This window comes from Mauremys reevesii, linkage group 3 (assembly GCF_016161935.1).
Source record: "Mauremys reevesii isolate NIE-2019 linkage group 3, ASM1616193v1, whole genome shotgun sequence".
Classification (NCBI taxonomy): domain Eukaryota; kingdom Metazoa; phylum Chordata; order Testudines; family Geoemydidae; genus Mauremys; species Mauremys reevesii.
In genome coordinates, this window is record NC_052625.1 from 174,024,871 (window position 1) to 174,038,790 (window position 13,920).

Consider the following 13,920-nt stretch of genomic DNA (forward strand, 5'->3'; position numbering starts at 1 on the left):
CTTTGTTCTGTTCCACCCCCTTTTATATCTTTGGCACAAGTCAGGAATCTTTTGTCTCTCTGGGTTTCCACCCTTCCTTCTAAATGGAAAAGCACCAGGTTTAAGATGGATTCCAGTATCAGGTGATATGCTCACATGTCCTGTGAGACCCCAGCCTCCATTCTTCACGCACCCAGGAAGGTTTGCAAGTAAACAGATGATTTACAACAAACTGTCCTAGTCAATGGGACCCATCAAGCTTCTAAACCATCATTAATGGCCCACACTTTGCATAATTACAATAGGACCTCAGAGTTATACTTCATATTCCTAGTTTCAGCTACAAGAATGCTACATTCATACAAATAGGATGAACACACTCAGTAGATTATAAGATTTGTAATGAGATCTTACAAGAGATCTTTTGCATAAAACATATTCCAGTTACATTATATTCACACTCATAAGCATATTTCCATAAAACATTATGGAGTGCAACATCACATGTGACAATCCCTGAAGGATTTTGGATCTATAAACCACAAATGACACTAATAAAAAGTATAACTCATGAAATGTCCAGTGGATTCCATGAAATTAGATGCAGTGTGACCATATGACCCCTGCACCCAAACTCCCTCCCAGAGTTTGCACCCCTCACTCCTGCACCCTAATCCCCTGCCCCAAGCTCAACCCGGAACCCCCTCCCACACTCCAAACCCCTTGGCCCCAGCCCAGAGCCTGCATCCCCTCCCGCACCCCAACCCAATGAAAGTTAGTGAGGGTGGAGGAGAGCGAGTGATGGAGGGAGGGGGGAATGGAGTGAGTGGGATGGGGCCTTGGGGAAGGGGCAGGGCAGATCCTGGGTTGATCTTAAATTCAAAAAGTGATCTTGTGCGTAAAGGTTGGAGACCACTGGACTAGACAGAACTTGAGTCTGATCCAGTATTGCAATTCCTATACTCCTATGGGATTCGGTTCACACCTATCCACCAAAGAAATCACAGAGTACCACCTCAACTCATATCTTGATGCAACATCCTTTTCTCTGGCCTTGACAAATGCAATCTGCTTCACTCATATGCATTGAGAATGCTGCTGCAAAGATCATTTTCCTACCTTGTCATTTTGACTACATCATGCCTCTCTTTGAATTCCTCCTTCAGTTCATTCTTCTCTACTACATCAAACAAACTGTTTCTATTTACTTTCAAGGTCCTCCACAGTCAATCCTCACTCTACCTAACATCTCTCATTTGATATCTAGCTATTAATGCTCGCCTCCAACTGGTACCACCGCTGTAATTAAACCACTGTTGCATGGCCACACTATACTCCTGATTTCAGTGTAGCACATCCACAACAGCAGCTCTTGTACTGACAGAGAGAGCAGTGCACTGTGGGCAGCTATCTCACTGTGCAACTGGCTGAAGGGTGCTTTGGGAAGGGTTTGCAATGCCTCATGGGCAGATATAGTTTCAAATGATGAAGGTTTCTCAATCCCATCGTTTCATGGGCATACTACTAGATTGCCAGCCGCTTTTCAATTGCTCTGGTAATTAACCTGCAACCCAGCCATCTCTGTCAGAAAACATGGATCCTGCACTGCTGTTCAGTACTGAGCTGTGCGTTATAAACACTGCTATAAGAGGCACCCAAGTGGGGGCTATTCAGTTGAGCCTGGCATAGTTTGTTTGCACCGTACTATGAACCTTGTTATTATTTCTCTGTGTGCCTGAAAAGTAACACATTTTTAAAGTAGCACTCGATAATATGACCAAACTGACATCGCTGAACACTAAAACAAGAAGCCCACAGAAGTGAGAGAGACAGGGAGTGTGCATGTGTGTGTGTGTGTGCATGTGTGTGTGTGCATGTGTGAATGAGAGAGAGAGAGAAACAGAGTGCGTGTTGGGAGAGAATGAGTATGTCGGCATGCTTCCTCTTTACATTCAGACAGCAGCAGGAAGCAACCAATCCTGAGGCAAAAGCTGGTGCACAGACAGCTGGTGTCCCACCCCGCAGCTCAGGGGAGACCAGTACACTAGCAGGGGGAGGGGAACACCCAACAGCAGTCCTCCCCTCCCTCCCTGGCTCTACACAGCAAGGCATAAGCTTCTCCTCAACCCCATCAGCAGCCTGCCTGCCACTGTAGTCCTTGTGCCGGGGAGAGCAGGATTCCATGTTCATGTTTTGATTCTGTGATTCCCTCCAAGTTCTCCCACCTCCTCTCCCCACAGACCAAGGAGATCCACCCCCTCCTCTGCAGTCCAGGCAGGAGTCTGTTTGTTGCTGGGAGCCAACTTGCTCAGCTGAGTAGTAGTCCAAGCAGGAACCATCTTTTTCTGTGTTTGTATAGAGCCTAGCACAATGGGATTCTGGTCCATGACTAAGGCTGCCTATGTATTACAGCAATACAGATTAACAGCAGTGCCGACACACTGAGATAGTGACTTGTGATACTGCGATGCTAGCAGACAGAGAATCTGTAAAAATCTCTCCACACTCCCTCTCCCCACTTTGGGCTCTAGGACATACATGAATACTTGTTTAAATCAACGACTTCAAGATTTAACCTCTCTTACCCAATCCTTAGAATAAGCTTTTGTTCCATTGATCTCTGATTTAACTGGGTTTTCTTTAATTTGTCTAATGATCATTGCTTTATTAAAATCATTTTGACATTAGACTAATCAACACAGCCACAGGCAATTCAAGCAGAATAAATACATAAATAAATAAAGTAATAACTATTGGTAAGAGAGAAGGGGGACAACGTTACCTAAGCCTGAAACATTCAAATTCAAAAAGGGACCCAACTGCCTATTTCAACAAGCTGCAGCCAGAAAGGGAAGAGAAAGTCTGTGGAGTGTGGAGGCAACAGGAAAAGGAGACTAAAGTTTCCATAAACCCAGGATTATCACATTTAATTCACACTAACACTACAGTAGTCTCAATACACAAGCTTTAGCTCCTACTCTAAGGATGTTAGAAGAAAGGTCTTATGCTAATTTTAATGAAATTGGGTAAAAAATTAACTTTTAAAAATTAGTAGCAAAATATTTGAGAATCCTTATAAAATGCTGAGTTAGATGATAACCAGTCAAACCAAAACCTAAATAATCTAACGCTTGCTATATACCATACTCAGCCATATTATAACTTACAAGCAATTTTTCTTACCACGGCGTTGCTTGAGCTTTCTTGCAAATCCCACAATAATAAGTGATTATCAGCCAGTGAAATGAGCTTTTTACCATCTCCCATTGGCTCCCATATAACACTGTAAAACAAACATATAACATGAATAAAACACATGAAAAGCCCCCAAAACAATGAAGTCTTGCAATTGTCATCCATTTTAATTCTGTGGCGCTAAATCTGTCCTCAAATACAACGGTGGAACTCCCATAATTTTCAATATAAATTGGTCCTTTTTGTCTGCAGAGCAGAATTTGACCATCCTTATCAATATGTAGTTAGTTACATACAAAAAAACCCCAAACATTAAAATAATATTACAGTGGTAAAGACAAGCACTCAAAAGTTAGGAAATGCCAGAATTAAGGTTGCCCATACAACCTTAATTTGGCCCCCTGGCGCATATGTACTACGATAGTCCTGCTCAACATCACATATAAAGTCTGTGGCAGATGACGGAACAAGTGGTGTTCAGTTATCACTCAGAGCCACGGAATCTGACAGAGGTCTGCTTCATTCATAGAGTGTGAGCTCTAACTGATCAGCACTGCTTAACATGAGTAACATAACTGGTTCTAAACTAGCTCTTGCCAGAGCCTCTTAAAGGTACACTTCCCCACATCTTCCTTTCCCAGGCAATTAACAAACAACATTAGCATACTACAAAATTTCAAGTACTTATAACCAAAATTACTAACCAAACTAACAATGCTCAATTTATTCTCTCAGGTGCACTGTACTGTCACGTAGACCTGTAGGCCTCACTTGAGACATCAGCACCATTGTACTCAGGTGGCAGGAAGTCCATTACCTCTAGCTGTGCCATGTCCTGGGGCTCAGACTTCTTAATCTGCTGTGGCTGATTAAGACCTCCTCTAGCAAGATGACCATTCAGAGCCACTTGGTTCCAAATGGTTCTTGACAGAGCCTCTTAAGGGCACAGTTTCTCACAGGACAGAACTCAGCTCTCTTGGATCCCAGTCTGCTTAATTACAAAACAACTTATTTTCTCTACTTGCATCCCTCTGTCTCAATTCCTGTCCATTCTGGGTACTAGATGAGGCAACGGTCATGGAAAATAAACAATGTAATTAAACACTGAATCATAATGCACATGCACAAAAAATCCAAATTACAGGATAACTTTAATTGTGTCATATCCTAACTTTGGAGTGCTTTTGGAAGCCAGTGAGACTAAATGGATGAGATTTGCCAGTTTAGTTACCTGAGTTCTGTTCCCAGCTTTTATAGAAGTGACTTTTTGTAATCTCTCAGGTACCTTATCAACACAGACATGGAAGCAATCTAGACACCTAGGCGGTGGGGAGAATTTCTAAAATGGGTGAATGATTCTTGCTTGCCTCCTATAGTAGGAATGTAAGGCCAGATCTATTGGGCCATGAAGTACACAAAATTAACACCAGGTAATGGAAGAGCTGAAACAACAACTCACGGTCTTCTCCACACTCTTCACCCACTCCCCCTTTCCCTAGGTGAGAGAGAGGTAATGGGGAGATAACGGTAGTAAGGACTGGCTACAGCTTCTACATTCCTTCTATTGTAGAGTTCTAATCCTGTAGGAGGCTCAATGTAGAAGGTAACATCAGTACAGTTCATTTGTAGTAAACTCCATGATGCTGTGGGATGCTCAATACATTTGACATGTTATGAATTTTAGCACCAAGCTTCTAACATAAACTAGGACACTCCCCCCTCCCCCCCCCCCCCGAAGCATAGCCAAAACTACCTACTCTTTCTCTAATCATCTTAGAAATCACAGAATTATACTGGAAGGGACCTTGAGAGTTCATTTGGTCCAGTCCCCTGCACTCATGGCAGGACTAAGTATTATCTAGACTACCCCTGACAGATATTTGCCTAACCTGCTCTTAAAAATCTCAAATGATGGCGATGCCACAATCTTCCTGGGCAATTTATTCCAGTGCTTAACTAGCCTGAATTGTTTCCTAATGTCCAAACTATACCGCTCTTGCTGCAATTTAAAGCCATTGCTTCTTGTCCTATCCTCAGAGGTTAAGAAAATCAATTTTTCTCCCTCCTCCTTGTAACAACCTTTTATGTATTTGAAAACTGTTACCATGTCCCCTCTCAGTCTTCGCGTTTCCAGACTAAGCAAACCAAATGTTTTCAATCTTCCCTCTTAGGTCATGTTTTCTAGTTGCTCTTTAATCAATTTTGTAGCTCTTCTCTGGACTTTCTACAATTTTTCCACATCTTTCCTGAAACGTGGTGCCCAGAACTGGTCACAATACTCCAGTTGATACCGAATCAGCACAGAGTAGAGCAGAAGAATTCCTTCTTGTGTCTTGCTTACAACACTTTTGCTAATACATCTCAGAATGATGTTTGCTTTTTCTGCAACAGCGTTACGCTGTTGACTCATATTTAGCTTGTGATCCACTATGACTCCCAAATCCCTTTCTTGCAGTATTCCTTCCTAGGCAGTCATTTCCCATTTTGTATGTGTGCAACTGATTGTTCCTTCCTAAGTGGTGTACTTTGCATTTGCCCTTATTGAATGTCATCCTATTTACTTCCAACCATTTCTCCAGTTTGTGCAGATCATTTTGAATTTTAATCCTATACTCCAAAGCACTTGCAACTCCTCCCAGCTTGGTATCGTCTACAAACTTTATAAGTATACTCTCTATGCCATTAGCTAAATCACTGATGAAGATATTGAACAGAACTGGATCCAGAACTGATCCCTGCAGGATCCCACTCGATATGCCCTTCCAGCGGACTGTGAACCACGGATAACTATTCTTTGGGAATGGTTTTCCAAACATTTACTCACCCACTTTATTGTATATCCATCTAGGTTGTATTTCCTTAGTTTATTTATGAGAAAGTCATGCAGGACAGTAGCTAAAGTCTTACTAAAGTCAAGTTATACCACATCTACCACTCCTCCGCCCCTCAATATGTAAGGCTTATTACCCCATCAAAGAAAGCTATTAGGTTGGTTTGACACAATTTGTTCTTGACAAATCCATGCTGTTACCCATCACCTTATTATCTTGCTTCATTGTCTTTCAGGGTACTAAAGTTAAGATGACTAGTCTGTAATTCCCTGGGTTGTCCTTATTTCTCTTATTGGCACTGGTGGGCCTCCCTCTGGATCTCCATTTGTCTCCTGTGCTCAGCCTCTTGTTTCTCCAGCTCCCTCTTATGGTTAGCCTCTTTGGCTTGTAGTTTCTCCATTTCTCTCTTGTGCTCAGCCTCTTTGATTTTTTCTTTCATTTCCATCTCCTGGAGTTTAATATTTAATTCCTGTTGTTTTAAGTCCAGTTCTTTTCGTTTTGCATCCAGTTTAGATGCATCCTTGGCACTCATTGTTTCTGTGTCCTGGTGCTGGCCACACCCCTCTGCAGTCAGTGAACTTCTGTGTTGCTTGCTTCAGTTCCTAACCCTGTCTATCATTGACTAAACAAAGAGAAATCAAATCTTTTGTTTTGCAAATTGTGTTCTGCGGAATGACTGTGCTTTTGACCGAGAAAGAAAAAAAAATTTCCCCCCCTCCTCCCAAGAGCAAGACAAACCGGTTTAACCAGTGTCTCTCGCCCTTGCTAAGTAGCTCTCAGTATGGGGTCTCCTGAAACAAAGACTTGTCAGAAAACCTACCCCTCCTTTTCCTCCAAGGTGCTTTTCTAAGCCACCAGAAAGAAAAACTGCTTCCAACAAAGCCTGCTGGAAAACTCCAGCCAACCTTGCTGAAGATTCCTTCTAACAATACCAGTTAGAAACTGAATACTTGTAACCCCCCCTCTTCTCTCAGGTTGCTTTCCTGCTCTAGAAGAAGAGAATAGCTCCCTTCAGCTTAGCCCAGCTGAAAAAATCTCCTTCTAACCCTGAAAACTGCTTCAAAACTGCCTTTTGGTAGAAATGCCTTGCCAGGTTCGTCACCGCTGCCAACCATGTCATAGGTCTCACCCCCACTTAGAGCTGTTGGGTTCTAATATGGGGACCTGCACTGGTTTCCCTCTAAACTAAAATCCTAGTTTAGATCTAGTAAAAGCTGCCACCACCCAATCAGGAACGTGGATTGGGACACAGTCCCTCCCCAAAATCCTTGGGGATCCCAAGAGCCCCAAATCCATGGAGTTCTTACACCCAGGAGAAATAAACCATTCCCCCCTGCTTCCTCCCCCCTCCCTTTTCCTAGGAGAGACACCGGGATCTAACTACAGAGGGATACCTCCCTCCCCCTCTTTCCCTGAGAATCCACCCAAGGAAAGACCAACCAAGTCCTTAATAGAAAAGAATTTATTAAAGAATAAAAAAGAAAGTCACTGTCTCAGTCCCCAAAATGGAACAATATACAGGGTCTAAACTTATCAATTTCTGGAGAGAATTCCCCCTCCTTTCTTTCTCAGCAAAAGCAATACAGTACAGACTTAAAGAAATTCTAAAGCAAAACACAGAATTGCAAATACAGAAATAAAAGTATAAGAATACTAGCTCCTTGCTAATACTCACTAGCTTGAATAGAAGAATTTATTGCAGAAACCTGGGAGGACTTGATTAAGATGTCTGGACTCTCTTAATTCCCAAGAGAGACTCTCTAAGAAAACAAAGAACAGGGGGAAAAAAACTTCCCTCCACAGGGATTTGAAAATATCTTGTTCCTCATTGGTCCTCTGGTCAGGTGTCCACAGGTACTGCTTGTTAACCCTTTACAGGTAGACAAAAACCTTAACCCTTAACTAACTGTTTATGACACTCTTATTGGCACTATATTTGCCCTTTTCCAGTCCTCTAGAATCTCTCCCATCTTCCATGACTTTTTGAAGAAAATTGCTAACGGCTCAGATATCTCCTCTGCCCACTCCTTGAGTATTTTAGGATGTATTTCATCAGGTCCTGATGACCTGAAGACATACAACTTGTCTAAGTAATTTTTAATTTGTTCTTTCGCTATTTTAGCCTCTGATCCAACCTCATTTTCACTGGCATTCACTATATTAGATGTCCAATCACTATTAACCTTTTTGGTGAAAACTGAAACAAAATGATTGAAGTTTCAATGAAAACAGTTCAAAAAGATTCAGTCTGAGTCAGAGAGCAGGTTCAGAAAATGTCACCCCAACCAGGTACAGTGTGGCAAAATTATACACAACTGAAAACAAGTCTCTATAATGGAAAACATTAAACTGCCTAAGCAATAGGCATCACTACCAACTGCCTACAATAATTAAAAGTAGCTAACTGGTTTTAAAACTATCACTTGGTATCTACAGAGACACAAGATGGGTGAGGTAATATCTTTTATTGGACCAACTTCTGTTGGTGAAAGAGACATGATTCTGAGCTACAAAGAGCTCTTTTTCAGGCCTCTCTAACATCCTGGGACCAACATGGCCACAACAACAAACTTGGTATCTACATTTCCTAATGGACACATTATTCCATATAGTTCTGTTCCAGAAGACATATATTGGTTCTTTGAAAAGATTAAAAGCATTTTATAAACACAATTAAAAGGATAAAATATTAATGCATTATAACTGATATCTGATTAAACTAATTTCGGAGTTTCTACATCCAAAATGAAATAAAAAGGACTAATGACAATTCTGATATTTTGTGAATGGACTGGATCATGGAACAGTGAAAGTGTTTCTCACACCAAATGATAGGGAGCATACCAAAAATCTCAGTGATTTTTTTTAATTCAATGATTATTTCTGGATTACAAAAGAGGACAACAATGGATATTTTGGCCTATTTTATTAGAAAACATTTTTGATTACTGGCAATGAAATTTGTTTTTGCCAATTACTTCTGTAGTGATTATTTGGCAACAGAGATAAAAACTAATTTTCTAAAAGCCATTAGTTATGGGTGCTGATGTGTTTGCCCCTCACTTGAACTAAACACTGGACATTCAGTTGTAAGGACTAAATTGGAAGCACTTTTTTTTGATGTTTTCAAAGGCAAGAAGAAATTTCACATCTTTGAGTGTCACTGAGCTACAAGGCAAAGAATTTTATAGCTGGAAAGTGTGCTAATTAGAGCCAATTATAACCCAACTGATATACCTCAGAATTAAAAGGTCTAGGAGCATTCACTCTGTCCTTGCAAGATGCCCATTTTGCTACTATTTAATTTATCTGATATGGAAGTTCACCGTTTTATGGATGTGGTTGTAGCAATCATTCCGATTTTATGATCAAGATGAAGGTTACCCAAATCACTCTTTGTAACACGATTTCACTTTAAGTGGACACCACTTTTCCATAGCCATAACTCAACTGTTAGAGTAATAGGAAAACACCAGGGTTTGAAAAATTCACTCATACCTCTTACCACTGGTAAGTGAGAAGCTTTGCTTTCAAAGTAAAAGGGTTTAAGCCAGCAATTTCTGCAGGATTTAAGTTATATTTTTTTAAGTTTCTATTAATTATGTATATGATAATCTTCAAAAGGTGAACAGAATGGAAGCCAATGCAGCTTTGCCTTCTTGAGTCTGCAAATAGCTGCAGTCTCAGTTGAAACATCAGCTTGTCAGTTTCAGAAAAGTTAGGGCTTGCCTATAACAAGTCATTTAAACCAGATCAAATCAAGTTAATCCAGTTTGAAAATGCTTGTGTATACACAACACAATCCACACTGATTCTGCATTAATCGAGAACTCTGGAGTCCTCCGGAGTATCATTCTTGCAATACAACTTTGACAGCTTTCCAGAAGTGCTATAACATGGCTCACGCAGACCCTTGGAGCTGTGCTGAGACCCAGGATTTCATCATCATCTGGGGAGAAGTGTCGGTTCAGGAAATTCTTGTGGCCAGCCACTGGAATAAAGACCTTGTTGTGGACATTGCCCAACAGATGCTCATGAAGCCAACCAGTGCCAGATAAAAAGCAAGCAGCTCAGGAGAAAGTACATTCAAACAAGGGACAAAAGTAGACAATCAATTTTTTGAATAAGTAGACAAGATTCAACATGCTTATAGTACAACTCATTCCTGACACCATTTGGTGCCTTTTGCGCCCTACCACCAAGGACAATCGGCAGACCCATCAGAGGATGAGCAGGAGGATACTGGATAACAGTTGTCCCCTAAGCGCCAAGGTCTTTTTGATTCCCAGGACCCTGACACCTTGATGGAAGACCAGTCCTGCCCTGTGCCAACAGGCTAAGATTCCTTCCCTGCATTGACTGGATCCCCTGGAGGGAACTTCAGCACATAAGAACTTATCGTTACAACTTATTTATTATTATTGGCTGTACTGAGGTTCTGGATCTGGTTCCAGGTGCCCTCTGGCCTCAGTCATTGTTGGCAGATGTGAGCTAGGAGCATTTCCATGTATCAAGCCCCCACCTCCCTTGGCCCATGCTGCCCATTCAGCACCCCTGTATGTTTCCAAAATGGCAGCTGCTCTGCCCGGCAACCAGCCTCTGTGGCATGCTAAATCCATGATTTATCAATTGTTTTCAGGGCACTTTCCCATCCCCTTCCTTCATCTGCCCTGAAGGTGAAACTCACGCCTCCAATATTTCCTGCGTCAAAATGGCAGCCACCAATGGCTCCACACTACCTCTGTCCATAATAGATTTGAACAACAAATGCATTCATTTGTGAAAAATTCATCAGTTTATAGACAGTCAGAACAGACAGGAAAAAAGTTTGGTTAGAGTTCATTGTTTACATGAGGCATAAATGGATACAGTATGGTCGGGAAAGTCACTAACAATACTACTCCCACTGAGGTACAAATGACACGCATTCTAACCATAACCTCTGACACCACAAAAATACCTGCAAAACCTAAATAGGAACATCATTCCAACCTGCCCCATCCCCCAACCTCCCAAACAGCATAATAGCACATACAGCAGACAGAAATCCCAATATACCCAGCAACCTCCTCACATGCAGACGCTTATCTCTGAGGTTCTCCCAAGATTGTTAAGAGTCTTATGGAGGTAAATTAACATATACATATTTTTTAAAATGCTATTATGGCCTGATTGGAATATGAACAATAAGCAACTGATCTTTTAGCCCTGACTCCCATAGCCATAGCACCTGCAACAGCTAGACCATCAAGGACAGGACTTCTACGCACTGCTCAGAGACTGATCAACCTGAGAGGGAGAAAAAGGAAGATTCAGAATGAGCTGTTTGCAGAATTTGTGGCAGACTCCCAGGGGAAAACCAGACTGGCTGAGAGGCAGAGGTAGTACATGACCCAGGGAGAAAAAGAAATGCAACTCTCCTAGAAGATAGCGTCAATGGCTAGGGTCAGCACTGCCACAGTCAAAGAGAGGATGGAAAAGAATGGGGAGACACTGAGGCAATCCTGGAAGCTATCATGAGCCAGAATGCTCTCCTGCAAACCATGCTCCAAGCCAGCAGGCCCCTAATTTGGGACCCAGCCATGTCCTTCAGCCACTGGACATTCTGACTACTGGAACCAGCAGCAACTCCTCCCCACTGTACCACAACAGCAGTGCTACCAGTGGCCATTCTCCTCTCAGAACTAACCTCAAGGCACAGAGAATACTGGCTCCTAGGAGCCCAGTGCTTTTGAGCTCAGCAGCGCCCCTGACAATTTTGAACCATGGCTCTCAACCCCAGATACCAAGTGGACAAAAAGAGGCAGAGGAGAAGGCAAATACACACCCGTGACTTGAAGCTTCCCACTCAACCTTGTTCTATTTCAATGGTTTGTTTTATTGCCAGTTTTGCTTGCACTATTGCTTTAATTAAATGTTTGTTTATAAGTGAATCATTAGTAGATTGTTTAGTTAATTATATTTTCAAATATAAAAATGTTATTTTTCCAGTGGTTTAATTAAAACTTTATTTTTGGTTTTGTTATTATTCTTTCATAATAAAAATTTTTTACAATCCATTTTTTACAATAAGTCGTTAACTTAGAAAACCTTTAAAATAAAGCTGAGATAATTCATGGGGTTTTACAAAAGTACATAGAGAGCATTTCACTTCCATCACCCATACACAATACAGTTATCACAATGGATCTATCCCAGCGTTTCCCAAACTTTTTTGGCCCCGGAACACTTTTTAGCCTATTATGGAACACTTATAATATTTTGTAGTCGTTTGGTTTTCAAATAAAAACTGCGCTATTTATGCTCAAATATATTTTATTTTATAAAACAAAGCAAAAATACAAAGTTAAAATAACTTGAACTAACAATTTCTATCTGGAAAGCGTGTATAAATAGTACAAAAATCAAGTGCAATAGTCAAAATTAAAAACAGTGTTCTACTTAAAAAAACTGGTTTTATATATACACACAAACACCAAACAAATTAGATTTTTACTAGAAAAATCTATTTTTATAAACAAATACAAATTTGGATTTAATGGGATTGGTGTTTATGCGTTTTTCTATCACTGATTTACTAAATGCTGGGAAGTTGAATCCTCATGTCAGGCGCAGCATCAAGTCTATTCCTATATTTGGTTTTTGTTGCAGTATAATATGAAAATCCCGTCTCACATTGTAGCAAAAGGAAGGAGCACTCAAACTGTACGTTTAGCCATGTTAGGATACTCTTCTATTAGGCTGCTCCAAAAATTAATACAGCGGAAGATCCGTACACTTTTGTTTCAAATCAGAGTCAGAAATAAGTCAATTAGGCTTTCATAATCATGCGCATTAAAGCCAACTGGTTTGGCTGTAATTACAAACGGATTTCGAACCCAAGCATCATCATCAGTAGTTGTAGGAAAATATTCTAATAAAGAGGCCTGCAAGTCTCGTAAGTGCTATAAAATGGTGGTGGAAACTTCTTCATGGACTGTAGAATTTATTTCAGTCAGAAATTCATGTACTGTAGGGAAGCAGTCGAAGTTATTCTGTTCTACAGAAGATGCCCAGAATTCCAGTTTCTTTTTTAACGACGAAATTTTATCCGTTGTAGTAAAAAGTAAAAATGGTCACATTCTTTCCTTGCAGCGACAGATTAATTTCATTTAATTTTGCAAAAATATCTGCAAGATATGCAAGTCTCATTAGCCATGAGGAATTTGTCAGACAGTCATTAAATTTTCATCCTGAATTATCTGAAGTGAAGAATATCAGTAGTTCACTGAGAAGCTCAAAAAGCCTCACAAGCACTTTTCCTGTGGATAGCCACCTCACTTCTGTATGTAAAAGAAGCACTTTGTGCTGACTACCCATTTCCTCACACAAAATTTTAAATAACCTGGATTGAGGTGATTGAGATTTGACAAAATTGATAATTTGCACTGCTTCATCGAGCACAATTTTCAAATATGCTGGTATTTTTTTTAACTGCAAATGCTTTTCTGTGTAGAACACAATGGCTCTTAGTGCTTTCCGGTGCCACACTTATGATTCGCGTTACAGCTCCCTTCATCTTCCCGATCATTGCCCGAGCACCGTCAGTACATGCATCAATACATTTTCCTCAACTAATTTCATGCTTTCTGATAAAATTGTTGATGCAGTTGAATATTTCTTCTCCAGTTGTGTTGCTTTGCAGAGATTCACATATGAGCAGGTCCTCTTCAATAATATTATTAAATCTATATCGGACAAATACTAGTAGCACAGCAAGTCCTTAAACATCAGTGGACTCATCTAGCTGCAATGAATACTCATGGCAAATTTTCAGTTGGCAAACTAGCTCTTTTTCTGGGTCATCGGCAAGATCTTTAATATGGCGTGCAACAGTATTATCTGACAACTGTACAGCATCAATTTTTTTTTTTTT

General features: G+C 40.7%; 1 protein-coding gene across 3 annotated transcripts in view; it reads right to left on the reverse strand.

Annotated features, from left to right (window-relative positions):
• EIPR1 (EARP complex and GARP complex interacting protein 1) overlaps positions 1 to 13,920 on the reverse strand; it is a 172,581-nt gene that overhangs the window by 39,216 nt on the left and 119,445 nt on the right. For all 3 annotated transcript variants that reach the window (XM_039530233.1, XM_039530230.1, XM_039530231.1), the window contains one exon: positions 3,163 to 3,262. In XM_039530233.1, the coding sequence (XP_039386167.1) occupies positions 3,163 to 3,262 (100 nt within the window). The remainder of the gene's footprint in view (positions 1 to 3,162; positions 3,263 to 13,920) is intronic.